The sequence below is a fragment of the Cyprinus carpio genome, chromosome A3 (genome assembly GCF_018340385.1).
Source record: "Cyprinus carpio isolate SPL01 chromosome A3, ASM1834038v1, whole genome shotgun sequence".
In the NCBI taxonomy this organism is placed as follows: Eukaryota; Metazoa; Chordata; class Actinopteri; order Cypriniformes; family Cyprinidae; genus Cyprinus; species Cyprinus carpio.
Window position 1 is genome coordinate 29048376 of NC_056574.1, and position 25632 is coordinate 29074007.

Consider the following 25632-nt stretch of genomic DNA (forward strand, 5'->3'; position numbering starts at 1 on the left):
AAAGGGGGAGGGGTGAGACCTGATTCTATAGCTGTGCCGGGTAGGTTGGACTAAACCTAAAGATTGAGATCAGAAGAACTCCGTGCTACAGTCCACAATCAGAATCACGCTAAATAGGCTATATAGCGATTTGTTATGGTAGAATACACACTGCACGTTTTAAACCTGTCAGAGCAAAGAAAGTAAAGTCGTGGTTGATGTGTGCATGAATGCTTTTAGTGTCTACAAACCATCTGCTCTTAAAAGTTCACTGTCTCAGGCACTATAGTGCCTTACATTGCCCTGACTTAAAATGGCAAAAAAGTAGAAACTGATTCTCTTTCACAATAAAACCCCGAGATCTTTAGTAAAACAGTGGAACTGAATTATAAACAACCACAACACTTATGGGAGCCAAACCAGGGTAAGTTTCGAAAGAAAACCGGTTAAGAAGCAAACCGGCAGCGAAAGGCCCATTAAAATAAATTTACTCACCAGAAAATGTTTCAATTGCTTTCATCGCCCATTGGTCGTCCGGGCAATCAACAAACGCATAGCCAGTTTTCATGAGAAACTGTCCAGAGTATTGGATCTTGTGATCTTCAAAGGTTTTAACCAAATCTTCTGCGGTCACGTTTTCATTGAGATTTCCAATGTATAGCTTATTCATCGTGGAAAAACTCTAACGCTCCCCCCCGAAAATAGAAATGAAAATAAAACTTTTCGGCGAAACGCTCTTAATTTTGAAAAAGGACGCAGACACCCGCAGATTACAAAATCATGTAGATGTCAGCCGGTTGGAATTAAAAACGGGGAGGAAAAAAAAAAAATCAAACTGCAAGACAATCCAAAATAAAAAGGGGAAAGTTCGGCTAACAGTAACGTTGTAGTCTGATTAAGTCCTGCAGGCGAGTGGTAAATATTCTTCACTGTAGCAACCCTCGCGAATTCCCAGCACGGTGTAGAAATGATATCAGTTTGAATTTAGCTGATGTTTGTTGCGATGGAATAGTGGCGAGTATTTAGCGGGATCGGGAGAAATTCTTTCCTCTCGCTGCCCCTCAACCTAAAGCTGTACCCTGCACTGTCACACAGATCCTACCGCTTGGCGATGGCACCGCCTCTAAAACCGAGTCGAATTTACTAAATTTTTTTGTTTGCAAAGAAGAAACCACGTGGTCTCAGAGTAGCTGGAGAAGGGGCCGGTCCTCCGCTCTCTCTCGTGCGCGCGCGCGCTCTCTCTCTCTCAAGCTGTGCTTGGAAAGACAGGCACATTTTCTGTACATTGTACCGTATATGCTCTGCATGCACACAGACATGCATATTCACACTAGCCCACACATGCTTCAGTTTTACTTATGTGCTCAACGTCACGTTTCCTGTTTTTCTTTTAACGTTTTGTTTCTACGTGCACAAAAACATTTCGAATGTCAACGAGACAATTTACAGGACAAAAAGGCAATTTGGAGTTATTTAAAATTGTAAAAGAGTCTACGTGTAAATAAAACCCCTCTGTGACGTCGCTCGGCTGTTTTTCTTATCCTTGCCCTTTTCATAGTCGCTTGTTAGTCTGTAGCCTGACGCAAGTGGCTAAAGTTGATCATTTTAAGATCATTAAAGATGAACACGTATTTCGAATACTAAAACCAATGGCCTTTATGTAGCCTACGCGACAGTGTTAGCTGTGGGTCACGACCAGGGCGGTGAAGTAAAATATTTAATTAGAGTAGTTTTACAACCAAAGTTTATGGCAAACATTTTTGAGGTGGAGTAAACACTAAGCAGTAAGACACATATTCAATGCATGGTTTTATTGAAACACTGTATCCTTTTTAATTCGGCTCTTGGGAACTTGGGCGTGCGGGTAACGCAGAATCCAGTTTAACTGTAACAGGTCAGCTCCAACAGCGAGTCTTCCGAAGCTTGAGAGACACATTTCCACAGAGATCTCAAAAGTTATCGTGCTCACTTCCATGTCGCGCCAAACCGAGTCACGAGAAGACAGCAGGCCAGGGCCTAGCGTCGGGGATACCGCCTACCAACAGGAAGTGAGCAACTGTTGCGTTGCCTATTGTGTGTACACGCTGTGTATGATGTTTCATTGCGAGGATTGTTCAGCTATACACTCAGGTCTGAAAAATCCGACCTCAAATCCCATTCAAATGAGTTAAACGCAAATCAGATGGGAATTTCAAGCGGTTACTTTTGTTACGTGGCTCTCAAATTGTACACGTGGCGGCAGTACTGGCTCTCTGTGAGAAAATGGCTCCCCGTCCATTACAGCAAAGAGTGAGAAGTGATTCACGTCTCGCAGGAACACTACGACGGTCCAGAACTGCTGCTCAATGAAATGTATTTAGACCAACATTCTATCTGAAACACGCGCGCAGATCCACACGAAACCCATTCCATTAGTTCCTCGAGCTGCGCGCATGTTTGAATCACACATGACGGGCTCGAAGCAAAGCTTCGCAAGGATGTCTAATCCAAGGATGAGTTGACTAAAGAGGTTGTGTGCATATCTGAATTGTATAACACGTCTGTAGAGATTAATCACCCTGTCTTTTTAATGTTTGGATAAATATGAAGCATTCCCTGATGCACTTACGCATCTCAAGGTTCCCTCGCGCAAGGTTTACTACAATGTAAATAAAGGCTGATTTGATGATTACTCTCTTGATTTTTATGTTCATTCACCATCATTCATAAAGGTATACTCTTTGTCGTGCCTCCAGGCCACTCGTAGGTAATTCACTCTATTAGACGTATATGAGTTTTAACAGATTGAGCATTCAGTTGCACATCATAGCTTGATGTCTGTGCTGCAGCACCAGCTGACATGCAGGACGTGCAGGGTAGATCTGCTAAGAACTAAAGGGGTCACTGATCTGATGGCCTCTGTCTAAACACTGGTTTTTGTTGTTGATTTTGTGAGTGGTTGTACAGAGTTAGCTTTAAAGTTATTGGATCAAATGCGTGTGTAGCCTATAATGGCAACAATAATCATGCAAAACCGCAGAAAGTCATCATCTCTTGCATTGCAAGAAATATGAATTTCTTTTCATAATCCTGTTACACTCAGTAACTCTTGCAAGGGGGTGCACTATGTGGTCCTGGGAAGGCATTGGCATGTCAATACAACCCCCTGTGAGTTTAAGAGGTACTCTGAGATTTGAGATTGTGACCTGACCACACATTGTGAGGGGATGAGGAATAGCTGGTGTGGGGGTAGGGCATGTCTGTTCTGGGTGAGGGGGACCAGAGGCATGCAGCTCATCCAGGACAACAAGGAATTTAAGAGTCCGATGGTGCATAAGTGAAAACTAGTCCTATTCCTTACAAATTGCTATGCTTCTTACACTAAATAATTATTTTCTTGATAACAGTGGTTTTAGATGCTATAAAATATAAGCAAATGCTTTGTTTTCTTTTGCGTCATGTTTCATTTAGCAATAAGGCTCTGGATCTTACTCCGAGGAACAAAGCGTGGTGGGGAAAGAAGCAAGACTGATTCTAAGAAGAGTGTGAAACTGTTTCTTTACAGTTTACATGCTATTCAGTTGATTTCAGTAACTTAAGGTTTCTTTTTGGAGAAAACAGCCTAATGACTGGTGTAAAAAAAGACACAAAGTAACACAATTAAACCTGATAAACAAAGCTTAAGTTAGTTTTGGTTCAGCTCAATATAGCCCAGTGTTGTCTGATTGGCTTAAATGCCTAATTGTAAGGCTAGTTTCTGCTGTAATTCTTAGAATATTTTTTGAACAGTTAATATTTGGAAAGCAACATTTGCATACTAGAGACTAGAGGCAAGGTCAGGCTTAAGCTTGGAAAGGGAAGACTGTAGCTGAAAAAAAAAATCATAGACAGTTAATGATTTTTTTTATGTAATTGATGATGCATTTTTAATCAGCCTATTTACATAGAAAAAAAGTGACATAAGAAAAAATAACCACAATAAGACATTGTGTCATTGTGGAAATCTAGTTTAGGTTTAGGAATACATTATTGCATGTAAATTACTTTTTATTGTATGATTTTTATAAAACAAAATTAGACCTCAAGATTTTTATATATAACCCAAAATAGATTTTAATTTTTTTTCTATCACAAGATAGGCATATTAGTATGCATATTTGTGCAACCCACATGATATCCTCAAGGATTTTTCAGAAGAAGGTCTAAGAGTGCAAGAGGTAAATACTTCATTATTTCTGGTTTGCTTGAATGTTTCCATATTTGTTTTCTTGCTTTTTTTGTATATTCATGCTTGCATATATGCAATTCTCATCATGAAAGGAAATACTGATAGATCTTTACAATTGTTAATAACTTTTTAGACTTTTTTATCAATTATAAATTAAATATACTAATAACTATATCTGAAAATAAATAATTTTGATCAATAATCATTAATTAAATAATGACTAAATGTAAATAGGACTAAGAACATTTATAATTTAAATAATTAACTTTTAAAAAATACAAGTGTCTGATCATTTTTTGTAGCACTTTAAACAATTCAGGTAAACAGTTAAAAAGATAATTTAATCCCTTTTAAATATGATACATTTTGTTATGCTTTATGCATGAACAAATATGAGAACACAAATGTTTCAAAAAGTAATCAAAACACAATGATTTCAGTCTTAGCTTGGGCAGTTATCTACATATTTTGCCAGAACAAACAAATCAAAACAAAACAAAAAAGCAGAATCAAATCTGATTTAAAGTTTTCAAAAATAGAATTTTTTGTTTTCCCTCTCTAAATACCTTGGAATAAGGAACAATACAATTTCAATGCAAAGACCATGCAAATAGTTTTATGCAATATTTTTTTTAATTTTTTATTTTAACAACCTGTTACATTTGTCTTAGACAGAATTTGGGTATACTGTTTGAAAGCATATGTTTGGGCTTAAAATACTAAATACTGGCTAAGAGTGATGCCATTTATGCCCTCTTGGAGGAAGTTGAGAACGATTGGGAGTTCCCTGTGACTTCCCATGATGCCACTCAAATGATGTGAGACCCTCTCTGCTGTCTTAGCAATAACACATAATCTGGGTTTGTAAAATCCTGCAAATCCAGCTTTATTAATCCAAGCAGTAAGCCACAATGAAGACCCGGCCGTATGTTTAACGTGTTGCCTCCAACTCCTGAAACTCCTGTTTAGTTGCACATATATACAATTGCAATTTTTGAACAAACTGTTTCAAACTGTCTTCTCTTTTATTTCTTTAATATGCATGAACACATATCTAAAGATATAAACTAGATGTCTTTTTGAAAATAGATGACTCTTAAAAAAAAACCTGTTGATCAACCCACAAAAAGACGTGGGTTTATAGAAATGTTGGATTTAAATGCTGAGTGCAAATAAATAAATATAATTTATTTACATTATATTACAAGCAGTGTTTTATTTCACATAAAATCCCAATGGTAAATAATTGGTATATCTTATATAATCAAGCCCAGCACAATAAAATAAATTTCTTAAATCTTATACAAGTTTAAGTATGATCACTAAAGTAAGTCACTAAAGTTTAATTAAATAAGATGTTTCTTTCTCTTATAAATACATAGTATACAAGTTAAGAGTACAACATATGTGAAGCCTTTAGGAAGACAATTATTTCCAACAAAAACAAAGCATTTAATAGCAACAAACAAGCAGATTTAATTATGCAATTTACATGCAAAAAGTACGCAATTTAAACGCATAATAAACGCACTTTTAAAATTAATAATAAGCACAATTAAAATACCACTGCAATATTTAATCATGCAAGCTTTTTTGAAAAATTAACTTTTGTTAACAGACTAAAGAAAAGTGACTTTGACTTAGGCTACAATCATACAGTAAGATAAAACGAGACAAGATAAATTAATGCGAAAGAAAGAAAGAAAGAAAGAAAGAAAGAAAGTAGCCTAAGTAAAGGAATGCCCATCATTCAGTGCACGCGCTGTAGTTGAACTACCTGACTGATTCATATCACCACTTCCTATACTGTATTAAGCTTCTCGATGATAATACATTGATTATTCGATATCCGGTTTTCGGACGACAAAGATACAGTTTTTATGAGCAGCTACTTGCGAGCTAATATGCGTTTTCTCACAAAATGGAGAGGGGGAGGGTGCGTCCAATCAGAGAAGTGTTTCGCCTCCAAACTGGTGACGTACACAACACACCCCCGCACGTACAAGCTGAACAATTACACTCACCAGTTGTTGTACTCCCCTCGTGCACGTATACGACTTATCTTTCAATTCACCTATATCGAAGTATAAGTTTTTCCTCACAACTCTGAAGTAATTCTACCGTACTGTGCGCCTGAACACAATAAGCAATATTTATTCATTTATCCGTGTAGAGAGAGAGAGAGAGAGAGAGAGAGAGAGAGAGAGAGAGAGAGAGCGCTTTGGAAAACAAGCTACTTTTGACTCTCATATCACATCAGAGATCTAACTTATATGCAGTTGTATCGACAGATCACCGTATCAATTCTGCAAAACCCAAATTATATTTAACGCCCAAAAACGAGATCAGGAGACAGACAGCTGTCAGGTGTTGGTGTTTTAGGTATAGTTTGCCCACTAGGGCAATGTTTTGCACGTGGCTGCTTCCACCAAGCGGGCATTTTGAGATAATGCATGTTCAGAACTGAGACGCAAAGAGAATTGTTTGTTCACTATATAAATTCATTTTAAGTTGGTATTATAACTTATTTCTTGAAGTTGTTTACATTCACCATATGAAGCTCGATTAACTGAATTAATCTATGAGGCATACAATGTCTAATATCATATTTCAAGCGAACATAGTGACATTTTCATTATATTTTGGGAACAAAACCCAAACGGCTGGTAAAGGTTGCATTCGTCTTCGGCTCCAAATCAGCATGAATTTCGTTGACTTGAAGCTTCTGCCATATTGATGTCACGTGGGATATGTATAAAAAGTGTTGTTTACCAGAGATTTCATTCATTATGTGTCACTTGGATGTGACAGATCTGTTTGCAATGTTACACACAACTGATATTCAAAGTTCGTGTGGGCTGTAATGGGTTTATTTATTTGGTCAAGTGCACAAATGCTACATGACATAGACACCGCTTTAAAGGTGTTCTAAAGGCTACATTTATAGAGATTTTCAACGCGGCAAAACTGAAAAATAACTCAAAGTAAACGAAATATTGTGTATATATTGTGTTGTGCTTAATTCGTATAATTTCCCAGCATAGCTACACATTAGATTCTGACCCCCCCAACCCACTCCACCCCACTGCTAAGATTATTTACTTTCAGCACGTGTAAAGAAAATAAATAACAAAGACTAAAATAGCTTAAAATGGCACACAGAATGATATGCGTTTCAAGATAAATAATAGTTACATTACATTATCCCAACCTAGACTGTTAACAAGACCAATCAAGCTGTTTAATTGTGTTCTGTGCATTTAATGAGTTATTAAAACGTTTTAAAAGTGCAAAGTCAATCTGTTACAACAACCAATATGTTCAGCTCTCTGTAATAATTGTATGAATTAAATAAAGAGTTTCTTGTAACGAAAGACCAAAGTCAGATCGAATCCAAGTAATCAAATTACTTTTCTAAAGTGAATAATTCATCTTAGAAAACAAATCCTTTTGATGAATGAATGAATCAAGGGGAACTCAATCTGTTCAGAGTGGGCCGTTTTCACAGAAATATCAATTTTGTAGCTTGGATAACGCCTTCATATCGCACAATGAATCGCATGCCCAATTCTTAGGTACTATGCATTAAAAGCCCATGAAGACACGACTTTCCTCTGTTCAACATCTAACCTCTCCTCATGACTTGCTCTGATAACTTCCTTTTAAACAGAGCTTCAGCTGCTCGTGACTTAAATTCGTGGGTTCTTCGGTTTCTTTCGCTTTGCGATGACTTTCGTTGTCATGTTCAACTTTTGTTTCACGCTGCTGGTCCAGTAGGTCTCTGTTGGTTAGTTTGGTTAGATTTCCGATGGCTTAAATTTACGCAGGATGGGTGTCGTGACGTCACGAAACGTCAACTCTCACCGCCCCGCCCCTGAAGTTCAAATGTTGTCATAGTTGTGCTGTGGTCGTGGAAGAAATCCCGCACAAGCGAGGCAGTCATGCGACAAATTCAAAGACAAAGACGCTCCGCTACATTTATGATGCATGCAGACGAAAGCTGTCGTACAGAGTAAATGTTGTGAAGGCATTGCGAGAGCATATGTGGCTGTCCTTTTGAAGAGAAACGAATTCAAAACTGAATTCTAATGAATCGAGAGGCTGGAGGTCCATGCTTTCTGATATCCGAGTCTTATAAATACAATGCGTTTCTGTTTAAAAAAAAAAAAAATTAGAACTAATAATCTTTTACCAGGTGATCCCTACAGCCTATAATAATAATAATAATAATAATAATAATAATAATAATAATAATAAATAAATAAATAAATAAATAAATAATAAAATATTTAAAAACTATTTGTTTCACAAACCAGAGCAGGTTTGATCAAGGAGGGCACAGAGAAAATGAGTAAAGGTTGAGTAAGTTAAAAAGTGTCATAAACCTGTGGTGATTATCAGTGTGTTTGTTAGTCATTTTGTGGTCACTGTTATTCGTAGAGTTTTTAAGCATTTAGTTTGGGGATGATACTTGAAGATGTTTTAGCTCTAGAGCTGGACATCTCCATCAGGACAGATTCATTCTTTGTCAAATAGACTGTTGAGGATCTTACACTCTCAGAAAAAAAAGATGCAAAGCTGTTACTTTTTGACAAAAGCTAAAAAGTATATTTTTGTACATTATTTACCCCATAGGTATACTTTAAAAATACATATTAGTATTTTTGAGAACCACCCCAGTGACAGTTTTGTACATTTAATTAATTTATTTATTTATGGTCTAATTCACATAACTATTCTACAAGGTTAACAAACATAAATAGCCTCTGCAAGCACATCTAACAATTTAAAAATCAACAAAAGTTCAGAACTTTGGCAGTCTTTCACACAGAATAACATGTTTTTTTCTCCCCCTCATTATGATAGAGTTGAATCAAGGTCTGTGAAGACAAAAGCTACACACTACTGCCCCCTAATGACAGAGCAGTGTCCCTACCACAAGCGTTATACACACAGGGACTGTATTCATTATTAAAATAGCTCATTTCAGGGATAAATGCATGTATATTTTTATAATGGTTTGATTGTCAGATCAGTGAGTGTTTAAAATAACACGAGGGATATTTTTGTGCCCTGAAACTAGAATGTAACTTTTTTTTATGTTTTATATGTTGATCGAATGTGCATAAAACATTTGAACTCAAGACATTTAAATTAAAGGTGTCCAAATCAGTCACAGTCCAAAATGTTTCAGAAATATATGAACTGAATACGTTGTGTTGTTGTTGTTATGGTTTTGACAAAACCCTGTATGAAACTTTATAAAAGTGAGTAACTTATAACTCCGGTTATCTTTTATATATAATTCATAAATGTTTATATTTTGGGACTTTTGTGGTTTTCAAAATTACTCTGATCCCACATAAAGCCGAATGGATCAGTTAAAGGACAGAATGCATTAATTTTCTAAATGTAATCATAAACATCTAACCAAGAAATTTGGGAAATAATAGATACATGCAGTTCTAAATAACTCTTTTGACTGTCATTTGAAAAAACAACAAAAGGCAGATGTTACAAAATTATCTAGGGACTTTATAGAAGTAAATAAAAAATTAATAAAACATGTGAACTTAAATTAATCACATAAGGAGTGCAATACGACAATAACTCCAGCTGCCCCTGCAATTTTGAATGATTAGAAAATAGTAAGTTGACGAAACTAATGAAATCAAAGAGAGGCACGAGTAATCAGAACCAGATTTATATATACTTTCTCCTTACAGTTGCAATTGATTGATACATTAATTATTTACATAATTCATTCTCATTTTGCTAACAAGGGAAAAGCATTAGTACATCACAAAGTCAAACTTATAGTCAGGGAACTGGTTCCTGTTGCAAGGCGTTCTAGAAGAGAAACAGACTTAAGAGTCAAATTTTTCATTCAAAACAAACAATCAAGCCACCTAACAGTGTTGTCTTATCAAAATATGATGTCCTAGACCAGAATATATTCTCTCTAGCACATGCAAAAAACCTCAGAACTGTACTTGGGCCCATCGGAGAATGTAAAACTTTGTTAAAGTAGTTATTTTGTGGTTCACTTAATAGAAGACTATATGCAATCTGCTTGTTCATGAATAAAATGCATTATAATTGTACATGTATACAAAATACTAAAGGCTGCCAGTTTGGTTGTGTTTAGCATGCTGTGAAAAACTATATGCCTGCTATTTAAAGGGATGGATTGCAATTCATTTTTGCAAAATATTTAGGAGCATAGATACTCATGAACCACTGTGTCAAGTAACAGTTGAATATTATCCCACTCCTTTTCCCCCAGGTCTGTATTACGCAGCTTCGTCCTGTTGCATATGAGGACACAGTGACCACAGTATCCCCGGTAAAGAGAACAACATCTGTAGCAGTGTCCAGGGACACTACGAGTGGAGGCTGGACTGGAATCGCAGTCTATAAGCGTTATGAGTGAAATAACAAAGAAAAGAAAGTAAAAGTACGTTTCTGTCTTGTTGAAAATTCGAGGTTATTCCCAGAACAATAACAGAACAGATGTCTCATTTGACACTCAACAGCTTCACAATGAGAGACAGATTGAAGTTCACCAAACAAAACTGTATTTCCATCAAGTCGACGACACTCAAAAGGCAACCGTTCCTAGAAGCGCTTGGCAGGCTGCTGATACTTCCACCAGTTCAATAGCATTTTAAGAACATTGAACATTAAAATAAAACTTCTCTATGAACAATTATATATACATTTTTTTTTTTAAAGATGCATCCATTTGTCTTGCTCTTAAAGTGTGGATTCAATTAATTATGAATTTGTATCTCAATCTGTGATCATATTCATTTTTAAATGATGTTTTCGAAACGGAGGAACAAAAAGACCAGGAAACTCAAAAAAACGAAGTGTGAAATGTGTGTATTTGCAAGTAAACCGGTTTGTTTTAAGAGTGATTTTATTATCATCAATTATTTGACTTAGTATGACTTCTTGCTTCTGTAAGCTCTACACTGGATGCAGGAAGGGACAGAGAAACATGGACTCAAAGGTCGAGGCTGTGATGACCGGCGTATACATCTTTGTCACTAACAAATGTACACACGCACACATACATCTATACACCTCATTCCTCCATTGACTGAACCTCTTCTCCATTAGGGAAAAACAAAGCAAAACAGCAAAACAAAAGGCAATCACTGGCCAGCACACAAGGAGTGAGAGGAAAAATCTTAACCAATTGGAAGAGACAGAAACTCTGTCCTCTGTCAGTCGAATCTTCAGGTTTTTCAGCACTCCTTACATCTGTGCTCGCTTGAGAGGAGTCCGGAGCTGCAGGTAAAGGGAAACGATCTAACCTTGCTCGCTTCGCACCCCTAGAGGGCACTCTAAGGCTGTGAGCTGCCCTGACTGTCCGGATCGGTGCCAGAAGAGCTGGTGTCTGAGTCAGAGTCGCCGTTGTTGTCCTCGGGCGGGCACTTTTCCCGCAGTCGCCTCTGGATGGCTCTGAGACGGGTCAACAGACCCTGGTAGTCAAAACGACCTCTCTTCTCACCAAAAGGATCCTGCAAGAAATATAACAAAACATATACATTTGATGGATAACAAAAATGAAAGCATTTAGGATATTAAACCAAACTAAGATACCAAGTACCAATAGGCCAAGTCAAATAAAAACTGTTCTTTTGAGTCTTTTTCATTCAAAGAATCGTGAAAAAATGTGCCGGTTTTCACAAAAATAAAGAGCACAACTGTTTTCGACATTGATAATAAGAAGAAGTGCTTCTTAGGCACCAAATTAACATATTAGAATGATTTCTGAAGGATCATGTGACACTGAAGACTGGAGTAATGTCTACGGAAAAATTCAGCTTTGTCCTCACAGGAATAAATTACATTTTAATATAGTTAAATAGAAAACAGTTGTGAATAATATTTCTGAATAAGTTGAATAAGTGCAGTCTGGGTGAAAAAAAAGGCATTAGAGCATAAGAGAATTCTTTAAACCCTCTCTATAATCAACAGTACATCAATAGTTAGATAAAGTAAGAAGAAAAAAAACAAAAAACTAAAAAAACCACACATACAATCAAATTCAATCACAGTTTGAACAACAGCTCCACTTAACTTTGTGCGACACGACTACAAAATGCCTGAATGCTGATTCATAGCGTGACTTGAGGACAATAACAACTCTGGAAATCCCACAGAAATGGCTGCTGGCGGATAGAAGCTGCGCTGAGTGATTCAGCTAAACTCTTTACTAGGAGGTGGGGTAGATTCTTTGTCCCTGCTGGTCTTCTGTAAATGCCGACGTGAATGACTCACCGCAGCGAATAGGAATGTTTGTAATGCTACAATGCTAAATGTTTGCATGAGGTTATATTTCTAATGTTATGACGACAATCGAAATGACAATTCATAAGATGCGAGGTGAATTGTAGCAAAGCATATCTGCAAACAGTCATTACCTGCATGTTCTGCCCTTGGAGATGCAGGCGTTCTTTGCAGACCCCCTCATAGAAATCATAGTACTCCAGGAAGGATTTCTCCATCACGCTCCTAGAAACAGAAAAACAATGCTCTTATGAGGGTGTTCAGTGCATAGTAATTAGCCATGAACTTTTTTTTTACAGAAACACTGAAAAAAAGTTAAAGTTTTTATTTAGCCAAAAACGAGAAAAAAAAAAAAATCAATAAATTAATCAAACTTATTTAATAATAAACAGTCAAATAAAAAGTTGTACAAACATTCAAATTGTAGAGAAGGGAGTTTTTATGTCAACTTTTTAATACCAGAATTTTGTTTCTATTTTCTTTGTTGTTAAAATATAAAGGGATACTCCACCCCCAAAATGAAATTTTTTTCATTATTCACTTACCCCATGTTATTTCAAACCTGTAAAAGCTTCGTTCATCTTCGGAACACAGTTTAAGATATTTTAGATGAAAACCGGGAGGCTTGAGACTGTCCTATAGACTGCCAAGTAAATAACAGTGTCAAGAATGCGCTGTTTTATGTCAAATCAAAGCTGAATACACGTAGAAACAGCACATCCTTGTGGTGCGGCTGATACAGAAGAGCATACAGTGATATGGAGAGACACAGAGGAGACCGTTGACAAATGAATTATTGAAAAAAGTCGTTATTTTTGTTTTCTTAAGTGTTCCTGTCGCTTCATACAACCCAGATTGCACGTCTGATGGCAGATGGAGTATTCTGACGACTTTCATACCTTTTATGGATCTTGACACTGTTATTTATTTGGCAGTCTATGGGGCAGTCACAGGCCTCCCGGTTTTCATCCAAAATATCTTAAATTGTGTTCCGAAAAAAGAACGGCGCTTTTACGGGTTTGGAACGACATGGGGGTAAGTGATTAATGACAAAATTTTCATTTTGGGGTGGAGTATCCCTTTAACATTAAACATATAAACATAAACTTGTTTTCATGATAGATTTATTCAAAAATACATTAAAAATGAAGACAACTGGCTAAGTAAAAATATAATAAATATGTGAGCTAATGCATTTCTTTATTAAAATGGTCCTATCTAGAGTAATTTTTTTCTAGCTGACTAACCAGTTTATAGGCGTTGAATGTGTTTCCTGAGGTTAATGCAATGTTGTAAGCAGTTTTTACTGATATACAGGTGCATCTCAATAAATTAGAATGTCATGGAAAAGTTTATTTCAGTAATTCAACTCAAATTGTGAAACTTTTGAAATAAATTCAATGCACACTTTCTGAAGTAGTTTAAGTCTTTGGTTCTATTAATTGTGGTGATTTTGGTTCACATCTAACAAAACCCCACCAATTCACTCTCAAGAAATTAGAATATGGTGACATGCCAATCAGCTAATCAACTCAAAACACCTGCAAAGGTTTCCTGAGCCTTCAAAATGGTCTCTCAGTTTGGTTCGCTAGGAAACACAATCATTGGGAAGACTGCTGATCTGACAGTTTTCCAGAAGACAATCATTGACACCCTTCACAAGGAGGGTAAGCCACAAACATTCATTGCCAAAGAAGCTGTTCACAGAGTGCTGTATCCAAGCATGTTAACAGAAAGTTGAGTGGAAGGAAAAAGTGTGGAAGAAAAAGATCCACAACCAACCGAGAGAACCACAGTCTTATGAGGATTGTTAAGCAAAAGACATTCAAGAATTTGAGTCAACTTCACAAGGAATGGACTGAGGCTGGGGTCAAGGCATCAAGAGCCACCACACACAGACGTGTCAAGGAGTTTGGCTACAGTTGTCGTATTCCTCTTGTTAAGCCACTCCTGATCCACAGACAACGTCAGAAGCGTCTTACCTGAGCTAAGGAGAAGAAGAACTGGACTGTTGCCCAGTGGTCCAAAGTCCTCTTTTCAGATGAGAGCAAGTTTTGTATTTCATTTGGAAACCAAGGTCCTAGAGTCTAGAGGAAGGATGGAGAAGCTCATAGCCCAAGTTGCTTGAAGTCCAGGGTTAAGTTTCCACAGTCTGTGATGATTTGGGGTGCAATGCCATCTGCTGGTGTTGGTCCATTGTGTTTTTTGAAAACCAGAGTCACTGCACCCGTTTACCAAGAAACTTTGGAGTACTTCATGCTTCCTTCTGCTGACCAACTTTTTGAAAATGCTGATTTCATTTTCCAGCAGGATTTGGCACCTGCCCACACTGCCAAAAGCACCAAAAGTTGGTTAAATGACCATGGTGTTGGTGTGCTTGACTGGCCAGCAAACACACCAGACCTGAACCCAAAAAGAATCTATGGGGTATTGTCAAGAGGAAACTGAGAAACAAGAGACCAAAAAATGCAGATGAGCTGAAGGCCACTGTCAAAGAAACCTGGGCTTCCATACCACCTCAGCAGTGCCACAAACTGATCACCTCCATGCCACGCTGAATTGAGGCATTAATTAAAGCAAAAGGAGCCATACCAAGTATTGAGTACATGTACAGTAAATGAACATACTTTCCAGAAGGCCAACAAATCACTAAAAATGTTTTTTTTTTTTATTTTTATTGGACTTATGAAGTATTGTAATTTGTTGAGATTGTTAAATGTGAGCCAAAATCATCACAATTAAAAGAACCAAAGACTTAAACTACTTCAGTCTGTGTGCATTGAATTTATTTAATACACGAGTTTCACAATTTGAGTTGAATTACTGAAACAAATTAACTTTTCCACAATATTCTAATTTATTGGGATGCACCTGTATTTTTTGCTGTCGAAACACTCATTGAGTGATTACATGAGACACAATACATTTCAGTAAATGACAACATACCATCTAATGTTCATTAATGTTTATTTTGTGCTAGTAAAAAGAAAAAGATTAAACTGAGATCTTCTCACTCTACATCAAACAGTGACAAATCAGTATTTTTTTGTATTTCATGATAAAATTAACAGAATTTGTTCATCCAGCACCAGCATCCACACCTGTTGATAGTTTATCCACGTCGTGAGCACAAAATAGACACTGGCCCAGTCAAAAAACAGAAACTGAAAATGGCAGTTTCGGCCGAAAATGATTGGTTGCCAAAATTTCGGTGCATCACTAATAGTAATACTTTTAAAGGTTTAGTACGGCCTACAAGCCCTTTAATAAGAACCATGATTATGCAAAATGTTTGAGGGATAATCACTCACCACAAGGCTTCAGGACATGACACTTTGCCCTCTAGCATATCACACACTGCAACTCGCATGGTCTCGTGGCGGATACACTCATTATAGTTTTTGCTGTCACCTGGATGCCTTTCCTATCAAACAGATGACAGTGCAGAATAAACTACAGCATTTACTCTGAACAAAATAAACATCGGATTACAGGAGGACCGCATAAAGGCCTTCTATACTAAGAATGCATTGTGGGAGCTGTAGTACCTGCTCAAAGCCTGGCTCATTATGGTAAGGGTTCTCTGTCATTAGGGACTGTATGGATATGAGTACAGAGGAGATGCTCTGGGCAGGACTCCACGCTGGACCAGTCCAAGTGCTGTGGAAAAAAAAAAAACAGCCATCAAAATCAGGATCTGAATAAAGGGCTGCTCACAACAAGCATGATAATGATAACTGTAATGATAACCATATTAGAATTAGAAAGAATATTAAAACTTTATCGTTATTGTCTTTGTGTAAACAGGCCTTAATTTTGGAACTTAAAGTGGCCAAGTAAAATCCAATCACAAAAAGCAATCATTCTTACCCCAGGATGCTGAGGCAAACTTTGCCGTTGCGGTAGAAGTTGGGGTTGAAACGGACAGTGTTGTGTCCGGTAGTGATCAGTTTGACACGTGGAGGGTGGATGGGATAGTCAGGAGGACAGCGGAACAGGAAGAGGAAGAAGCCTCCCTCATAAGGTGTGTCGAAGGGGCCGGTGATGAGGGCGTGAATCTGTGGAGACACCAGAAGAAAGAGGGTTATATTCCTAGAGAAAATAACCAGAGACATTCATTCACTACAGCAATTTCCACAACTTTATACATACAGGTTTTGTTAATTTAATTTAATTTAATGTTAATTTGTAATTTTTTTAATTCATTGCTAATTCACGCTTGTACATAGAATGGTAAAAACATATCAATACAAAATGCAAAAAAAAAAAAATAATAATAATAATAATAATTACACTACCGTTTTTAAGTTTGAGGTCAGTTCAATATGTTTTTAAAAGAAATCTCTTATGCTTACCAAGGCTGTGTTTATTTGATCAAACATACTATAAAAACAGTAAAATATTAGTTTAAAAATACCTGTTTCTAGTTTAATATACTGTGAACTTATTCCTGTGATGCAAAGCTGAATTTTCAGCATCATTACTCCAGTTTTCAGTGTCACATGATCCTTCAGAAATCATTCTGATATGATGATTCGATGCTTAAGAAATATAACCTTTTTCAGAATTCTTTGCTGAATTGAAAGTTCAAGAGAACCGCATTTATTTAAAATATAATTAGCTTTGTAACAATGTAAAAATCTTCAGTCACTTTTGATCAATATCAACATTTCATCCTTGCTGAATAAAAGTATGAATTTCTTTCAAAACAATAAATAAAAAAACGCACTGACCCTGAACTGAAGCAGTGTGTATGTTGGAATTAACATTAATCTAGAATGATAAATGCTGTAAAAGTACTTTTCATTGTTAGTTCATGAAACCTAATACTGTAACTGCGCACATGCAATTAATGCCGTCATCGTTTAGTAAGAATATAACAATAGAAGGAAGGACGGAGCGAGCAGAGAACAGAACGAGGTGTTTTGAAGACGTGTGCTGATGCTTACCTTGGTCATGTCATGAGGGTCGGGAACCACAAACATACCTGGAGGAGGTTCTTTATAAATGGACATAATGTCTCTAAACGGAGGAAAGAAGAAAGGGTTGTAAACAGAGAATCACAGAGACGTCACTAATATGAAGAAATGTCAGTCGGATTAGGCACCATTTTTGTCAAAACACGAGGAGGAAACGAGTGTCACATGCGCACTCTGCCAAGAACATCATCAGATCACTGAATGCCTGGATTAAACAGACAAACACAACTGACTCATTGTAACCGAGTGCTTTTTTTGTGTCCACATCTCCATTATTAGTCCTCCAGAGACGTTTATCACTTCATGCCCAGGCCAAAGTTACTGCCAAGTGACAATTCCTGAGAGAGGCAACTTCGTGTCTTATAAATACAATCGCCTATGACAGATTAATCTGTTTGCAGCATTCGGCTGAGAATGTTTCAGCACGCCGAGGTAGAGATCGACTGGTTATTGGTTTGAGCAATATTTTTTTTTTGTTACCGATAATCAATCATATTTTCTACTTAAAAGGTTCTCTGATAAATGCCACCATTTGTTGGGTTTCTAAAGAAAGGTACCAACTAAACTACAAAATTAAATAGTGCCTTCAACAGAAAATATGCATAAACATTCATATAAATATATAATAAACATACACATTTTTTATGCACCAGGCATCAATTCTCAAGAAAGAAATGCATCATTTGCATCAATGCATCATCATCACTTACTATGAATGTAATAAATAATAATTAAAAAACTAGAGAGTGGGAAGGGGGTAGTTTTTGAATTAAATCGGAAGTTAGTGTTTATTCAGCCTTCTGAAACACATCGCCTACTTCCTTCACCATATGTTTAGACTGGAAAGTAAATGTGCAAATATCACGCAGATTAATTTAAAAAGTTGTCTTACATTTACCAAAACAAATACAGACCTATATGAGAGTCCAGTATTACCTTTTTATCCGAAGAATACACTGCTGAGACGCCTTCTCGTTGTCCCAGTCGGTGCTTAAGGTGGGATCCCAGGAGGTGGCGTGTATTTGGGACAGGAGGCCCGCTCCGGCCGGGACTGCTGATCCGATACCGGGCTGCACGGATGGAGACACGGCCATCACGGGGACCGCATGGGTCAGCACACCGAGTCCGCTCTCCACGGCCGGGGTGATGGTGTGCGCGATCACGGGAGCGACCACAGCCAGGCCGGTCTCTGGTGAGGCTGATGAGTGCCCCGGTACAGAATTACCCAAACTCGAGGACAACTGCGCGGTGCCCACAGAACCGCTGGCCTCCGCCCCAGCGCTATCCGCCATCGTCGGTGAGAGCGCAGATCCGCGAACCGTCTGCCCAGCTCTCCGATCAGTCGGTCTCTAGTGCGGTTTCGGTTTCTTCTCGCTCGGGAGGAAAGTGGAGACGGGCACGAAGAGAGGAATGACTCCTAAGTTACATATTCTCTCTTTCCCCCTCTTCCGACCTCAATTATAACAACCTGTGTCGAAAGCGACGCCGATTTTAACGTCTTATCCGAAGTAGCTGCGCTTAGAGAAGCGTTATTTAACGCGTAACTGAGTCTAAACGCACGCAAACGTAGTTTCTGCTGGTTCGGCCTGGCCTGTTTATCAATGTTGTTTCATTTCTCCGCACTTCCTCTTCGTTTAGAAGGAAATCGTGCCATCTAGCGGTGCACTCCTGGAGGAGATTCAGGCGAAACGGGAGTCGATTCGTTCAGTATTATATTACATTACCTGGTTATGACAAAACTCCGTATAATGGGTTTTTAAACTACACGTCAACTTGTTATATATAACAGTCCTATATTACAGTAACCATTCTTGGTTAGTTTGAACCTGGGGTTCAGAGAGTCGTATTAAATCGTGTGTTTGATTCATTAAAAAGAACCGGGAATCGGATCACATTGGTCGCGCTCTGTTTTTGATTCACTAAAATGAATCGATTCATAAGAGTCATTCGTTAGGGAATCAGACTGCATGCATGTTGTTGATTCACTAAAATGAATCGATTCATAAGAGTCACTCGTTAGGGAATCGGACTGCTGCATGTTTTTGATTCACTAAAATGAATCGATTCATAAGAGTCATTCGTTAGGGAATCGGACTGCATGCATGTTGTTGATTCACTGAAAGGCACCAGTAGTTGGTCAGCCGTCGCTGATGCATGTTCAAGAACCGAATCATTTCGCTCAGGTATTTTTTTTATTAAGTGCGGTCTTGTTTCCCAGCGTTAACAAAAAGGGAGTTTGCTCATTACTTCAATACTGACAACCCACAAAATATTTAGCAGGTAAGGATGGCTACCGACATTTCTACAATTGTTCCTCTGGAAACAAAACTTGGCTCTCCCTCAAACAATGCTTTGAGAAACTTCTTATAGCAATGATTGTTACTACAGTTTTAAAGTAGTACAATAAATTATAGCATAGTAGCAACAATGTATATTACTTAAAATTAGCACACTTCTAATTCAAGTAAATATTATACACATTGTCAATAAGTGAAGCTTGAAAATCAAAATCAGTTTAAACCAACACCCCAGCTTAATCCAGTTTAAGCTATTTTTTGGTGAAACTGAGAAAATGTGTAACCTTTGTTACATTGCTTTGAAAGATGAACAAAGAATGCACCTTGGATGAACAAAAAAAAAAAATCTTCAAAAACAGAGTTGGCATCTTTACTCAGTGATTTAGTCGCATATCTTTGCATTGCTAAATACTTTAAACTAATTTGGATCTATTAAAAGGATAGTTTACACAAAAAAAAGTTGGTCATTTAAATGATAATTTTCATTTTTGGATGAACTATCCCTTTAACAAACTAGATGAACAACAATTCGCAAGAATGGGAGCAAATTTATACTGGGTATATTGAAATGTTAACATGCAACAAATCACTACAAGGAGTCTTGAGACATTTAGCCAGAGTGATTTTTAGACAACCTATTAGAGACAGCATGGAGAGGTTTTGAATACTAGATAAATTCAATTCAGTTATTTGATAAACATCCCCACAATCCAATATTAGTTTTAAAAACACACACCAGGCTACCTTTCCACTGCATCCTCAAAGCAATAAAAAAACCAGAGCAACAGCAAACAGATTTCAACCATTTATTCAGATGGTCTTATGAGAAGTGAGTTCTTACATCAAACTTTCAGATAGAGAAAAACGGTACGGGGGAACATAAAAAGGGAGAGTTTCTTGTAGTTTTGTTGGAATGGCGGTGCCACAGCCTAAGCTGTGTGTCCAATCTCCAGATCAGGGGAGTCGAACCGCGAGAGAAGAGAAGACATCCAGATTACATGGCGAACAGGATGAGGAACGCCACCATCAGACAGAACAGACCCATGGCCTCAGACAAAGCAAAGCCCAAAATGGCGTAGGAAAAGAGCTGCTGTTTCAGGGAGGGGTTCCTGTAGATGGAGAAAAAGTGACTTAGGCACAAGCTAAATGTATAACAAATAAACCAAGTTTAAGAGGCTGATTACCTGGCATAGCCAATAATGAGGCTGCCGAACACCGTCCCGATTCCAGCTCCGGATCCGGCCACACCCACCGTGGCAGCACCAGCACCAATGAACTTGGCCGCTGTGTCGATATCTCTGGATACAGCGCTGGTCTGGAACCCCCGGGTTACATTAAGAAGGCTCGCTTCACTGACGGGCAACAGAGCAGCCTGAAAACAAGGACAAGAAATGTAACTACGTGCAAGTTACTCTGAGGAATTCACTTTTTATTTATCTTACCTGTTCAGTCCTTGCCTCGGGTCTGCTGAACACCACTGAAACATTCCGGGCCAAAACCCTGGATCCTCCACGGACCTAAGGGACGACAAACAAAATGCTCAGAATGAGAACTAAATGAACGTCAGTGTGATATGCATGTGTTTTTCTATCAACAAACCTTGACAGAAAGCACGCTTCTGATTCAAATATTTATGAGTGCAAGGATCCAGTGGGTATTAATGTTATCAGCTTTAACAACCCTAAACCACTGCACTTGCAGAGAAGAGAAGTTTTTCCCGCACTGCTTTAGCTCCTTTCCTAATCTAGCTTTCGAGTAAACCTGGCAAAGTTTACTATGAATATTGCTGGCTCTGCAACAAATTGCTTTGTTTACTCTACACCAGCGGTTCTCAATTCCAGTCCTCGCGCCCCCCAGCTCTGCATATTTTGCACGTCTCTGTTAACACGCCTGATTCAGATAATCAGCTCGTTAGAAGTGAGCTCCGTGCATGAACTGTGTTCCCATTGACATGGTCCCTCCACAGTGTTCATTGCTCCCTACTCCCTGAGCAGGGGAAATCTGTTGAAGTTTACGCGAGGACTGGAATTGAGAACCGCTGCTCTACTTGCAAGTCGCTTTGGATAAAAGCACCTTCTAAATTCATAAACATAAATTTAATACAAGCATTTAAAATGCATGATTATAAATGTGGTTAGAATTAATATTAATGTATATTAACAGCTTATTATAAAAAAAAAAGATATATATACTTTGTAACTACAAAGCTCGACTTCAGGCATTACGTAGTCACATTAGAAAGGTCATGTGTGACGCAGGTGGAAGTACCGACCCAGTGTTTACCTAAAGCGAACATGCAAAGAAAGTCAAATGCCCCAATGAAGTTGTAGGAGAAAAATGAGATGAGTTTTTCACCATAATCTAACTTTTTAAACAGGAGTACACAGATAAGGAGCTAACTGCATGTGACATTTACAACATGATTACGTAATGCGTGAAGTCTCGAACGTGTCGCAGCACTAATGCATTTGTGATTAAAAAGTATATACATTTTTTCAGAAAATGACTGATCATTTAACTTGATATGACTCCTATTCCTCGGCTGGGATCGTGCAGAGCTCTTTGAAGCTGCACTGAAACTGCTATTTGACCTTCAACCCGTCGGGTCCCATTGAATTCCATTATATGGTGAAAAAGGCTGGAAAGTTAAAATCCTTATTTTTTTTTTTTAAATCCTTATTTTTCGACTGAAGGAAGGCATGAACATCTTGGATGACATGGGGGTGAGTAAATTATCAGGAAATGTTTATCTGGAAGTGAACTAATCCTTTAAGGTCATTTTCTGAGACAAGTCAATGGAGTGTGACTGGAGTGTATTTGGGCTTGAATACATACCACAGCAGGTGAGGTGACAAACTTAGCACACGCGTACATGCTTGAAGCCTGCGGAAAACAAAGATGTCAGACAGGTCAGAGATAAGCACCAATGTCCAACACATTAAATTTAGTGTTCATCACTAAATTATAGTCTATACACACATGACACAGAGATAGGAAAGTGTCAAAAACAGGAAAGGTCTGTGCAATCAAGACTTAAAGTTACAACTTACTTAGCAACTGAAGACACTTACTAATTTAATTTAAGACCAAACCATTCAGAGAAAGCAAATGAGATAAATAAGTGTTTCATAATTTCATCAGCACACAAACCAAAAGACCCCTTATATGATCGGTTTAGATCTGTTTGGATAAGTGAACCTCCAACCAAAGGATGCAAGACTGTTCTAGGTCAGTGGTCAAACATGGCATCATAGAGATAATGTGTTGGAGTACGGTAATTCAAGTTTAGACTGGAGGGACAGTTTAAGACATCTAATCTGAGGTTATTAGATTAAGCCTGTTAAATGGTCCACACTGTGATACCAGAAGCAACTATGTCCACACATAAATTATTTGCTTAAGTTCACCGATTACTCAATCTTTTCCCTCTCGTGCAAGTTTTTGATTACAATATAGGGTATATTTCATAAAGGCTATTCATAGTTACCTAGGTTGTCTTTTTTGACTTCTCATTTCAGGTCACTGTATAGATAACCTTCTGAACAGCCCGAGAATGAGGCCCATGCTATTCGGTTCGAAATACATAATGTAGGAAAGGACGTTAATAATCTTTCCTGAGATTACTTTTGTGTCCTAATCTTGAGGTGCTGAACTTGCCCGCAAACTGCTCGCGCGGACAGACTGGCAAGTGAAGGTCACCAATAGCTTTGACTGGTGCTTTACTGAAACCTAAACGCATGTAAACGGTCTTACAACATAAAACAGACATAATGTATAATTGCACGTCACTGTGATATTAAAATACTCGCAGTTGCACGGTTTAGGTGCGGCGCGAGCTTTCAGGCTGCCGCGGGCCCAGCGCGAGGCAGACATTTTGCAAGCGCCACGAACAGTAGGCGAATAAAACGCGCGTGCGTTTAAAAACCAATACAAATATCGACGATAAGAAGCAATTTTGTTATTCACCGGTTGGCCTTTGTGTCAAGGTCCTGAGACGTGATCGCAAACGGATTCATTCATTCATTCATTCATTCACGTGAAATGACTTTGACAAGCGGCTAGCGGAGCTTTAGCAACACGCTTCTCTGAATTATCTTAGCCGATCCAACAACTTCCGCACACTTTCACAGCATTCAAAAAAAAGAGAAAAAGTTCCTCATTATGTATCTTTAGAAGAATGCAGAAAAAAACCCGACTCACCTATTAGATACAGCACTAGAGGACCCAGGGGTGCAGACAGAGGCAACGAGTACGCCGTAAAACTGTCACCTTGTCTTTTATAAGCTTCGGAACTACGTCCTCGTTTGTGATTGGGCAGAGGGTCACGTTCGCCTCCTCTGATTGGCTACAAGGTATGTCAATACATAAAGCATACCCAATCATGTGCGTTGTCAGGAAGGCGGCCTCTCTTTGATTGGTTTAAGTGATTTAAGGAAGAACACCGGGAAAGTCAGGAATCGCATCCCGTGTCCCCTGTTTCTATTGGATGCTCTGGGTGGAAATCCTGCCTTTGTAGATTTTAGAGGACGGGGTGACTGCAGCTGAATTGCAATAGCTGCTTAATATCATTAGAGGGCGACCTGTGCTCTCTCATCTGAGTGAAATAGAGAGAAGGTAGCAGGGAGAGCAGGTTCGCGGATGTATTTTACATTGACTGAGTAATACTTAGTTTTTTCTTTAATGTCAGTAGTCATTACAAATGCCAATCCAGTTTGTAACTTAAGTACAAGGTCATATTCGTGGCACCTATTTAATTCTAAAGGAGGTAGGTAATCATCATCATCGTAAAAGTATGAATATGTAAATTCATATTTTTCTGCGCAGTCTTGTGTAATCTAGTCAGTATAAAAAATATCCGCAAACTCTGTGCACATCCTCATATTACGATTACTTCAGATTAAAGAAACACAGCAAGGAAGACAAGTTTAGATGGCAACTGCACATTTTACTACAAAATAATAAAATGTCATATACTAACTTAATAAGAATTATTAGTTAATATATGCTCTGTGTTTTCAGCAGAACATGCACTGGAAGGTGATACATTAATGCAGGTATAGGAACAAAGCAGATTCTTTTGTAATATTGCTATCAGCTGCTTAAAAAGTTGTGGCCTAATAGTTAGAGAGTTTGACTCCTAACCCTAAGGTTGTGGGTTCGAGTCTCGGGCCGGCAATACCACGACTGAGGTGCCCTTGAGCAAGACACCGAACCCCAAAACTGCTCCCCGGGCGCCACAGCATAAATGGCTGCCCACTGCTCCGGGTGTGTGTTCACAAATATCAAAATAAAATGTTTCAGGGAAAAAAACTAAAAAAAAAAAAAAATACCAACAAAAAAAAAAAAAAAAAAAAAAAAAAAACCAAGAACAATGTATAAATAACATTTTTTTTGTGCTAATGTTTTGAGAACATTATTAAAGACCAGATAACTCTGAATGCACTTTCTTCAAAGGTTGTAACTTTAAGAGAATCTTGCCAGAGCATTAGCCAAAGTTTTGAGAATGTTCCCTGGTGATGGGTGTATTATAAATAACTCTGACAACTGCAAAACATTTCAAAATAAAATAATGAATATTTGCATTTTAGCTTTATTCAGTCAAGATCTACTTAACTTGGAGAGGCTGTAATTATAAATTAAGTAATACATTTTAAGTGTAATTTATATAGATATATTCAGTTACAAGAATGTATTCTATTACAATTCACTGAAAAAGATTCAAATATAACCTGGCTATGCCCCCTAAATGTGCCATGCGTTTGTGTCTTATTCCATTCATGTGATGTGCAGTATATCTGACAGCTTCTTTTAGTGGTTGAGACTTGCATACCTTTGTCTGGTGTGAGCTTCACCTTTCTCTATAAGTTTC

The 25632-nt window shown here is 37.9% G+C and overlaps 3 protein-coding genes across 4 annotated transcripts in view; all 3 read right to left on the bottom strand.

Annotated features, from left to right (window-relative positions):
• The window catches only part of LOC109080595 (insulin-like growth factor 2 mRNA-binding protein 1), a 38421-nt gene extending 37295 nt beyond the window's left edge, over positions 1-1126 (bottom strand). The window contains exon 1 of one of the 2 annotated variants that reach the window (XM_042728300.1): positions 475-1126. In XM_042728300.1, the coding sequence (XP_042584234.1) occupies positions 475-649 (175 nt within the window). In that variant the 5' untranslated portion in view covers positions 650-1126. The remainder of the gene's footprint in view (positions 1-474) is intronic. The other variant, XM_042728291.1, reaches the window with a different exon arrangement.
• An 8748-nt stretch (positions 1127-9874) lies between these two features.
• On the bottom strand, positions 9875-19099 carry LOC109089349 (ubiquitin-conjugating enzyme E2 Z). Its single transcript, XM_019103465.2, has 7 exons — positions 18403-19099; positions 17437-17509; positions 16358-16545; positions 16036-16147; positions 15799-15911; positions 12622-12712; positions 9875-11715 (listed from the first exon to the last, which is right to left on the bottom strand). Exons 1-7 carry the CDS (start codon positions 18756-18758, stop codon positions 11539-11541), a joined length of 1110 nt encoding a protein of 369 aa, XP_018959010.2. The 5' UTR covers positions 18759-19099; the 3' UTR covers positions 9875-11538.
• Positions 19100-20555: 1456 nt separating this feature from the next.
• On the bottom strand, positions 20556-24084 carry LOC109089350 (ATP synthase F(0) complex subunit C2, mitochondrial-like). Its single transcript, XM_042728326.1, has 5 exons — positions 23964-24084; positions 22599-22646; positions 21206-21280; positions 20948-21135; positions 20556-20872 (listed from the first exon to the last, which is right to left on the bottom strand). Exons 2-5 carry the CDS (start codon positions 22635-22637, stop codon positions 20758-20760), a joined length of 417 nt encoding a protein of 138 aa, XP_042584260.1. The 5' UTR covers positions 22638-22646; positions 23964-24084; the 3' UTR covers positions 20556-20757.
• Positions 24085-25632: the final 1548 nt, after the last annotated feature.

What these genes read in the sequence shown, in the direction of transcription:
- LOC109089349 (XM_019103465.2), bottom strand. Translation starts at nt 18,758, where the DNA reads ATGGCGGATAGCGCTGGGGCGGAGGCCAGCGGTTCTGTGGGCACCGCG. An exon ending in TCATGTCCTGAAGCCTTGTG is followed by an intron (nt 12,713 to 15,798) that starts GTGAGTGATTAT and finishes TTCTGTTTCTAG; the next exon opens with GAGCGTGATGGAGAAATCCT. An exon ending in TCCAAGGGCAGAACATGCAG is followed by an intron (nt 11,716 to 12,621) that starts GTAATGACTGTT and finishes TATTTCTTGCAG; the next exon opens with GATCCTTTTGGTGAGAAGAG.
- LOC109089350 (XM_042728326.1), bottom strand. Translation starts at nt 22,637, where the DNA reads ATGTACGCGTGTGCTAAGTTTGTCACCTCACCTGCTGTG. An exon ending in CCGAGGCAAGGACTGAACAG is followed by an intron (nt 21,136 to 21,205) that starts GTAAGATAAATA and finishes CCTTGTTTTCAG; the next exon opens with GCTGCTCTGTTGCCCGTCAG. An exon ending in CTCATTATTGGCTATGCCAG is followed by an intron (nt 20,873 to 20,947) that starts GTAATCAGCCTC and finishes CTCCATCTACAG; the next exon opens with GAACCCCTCCCTGAAACAGC.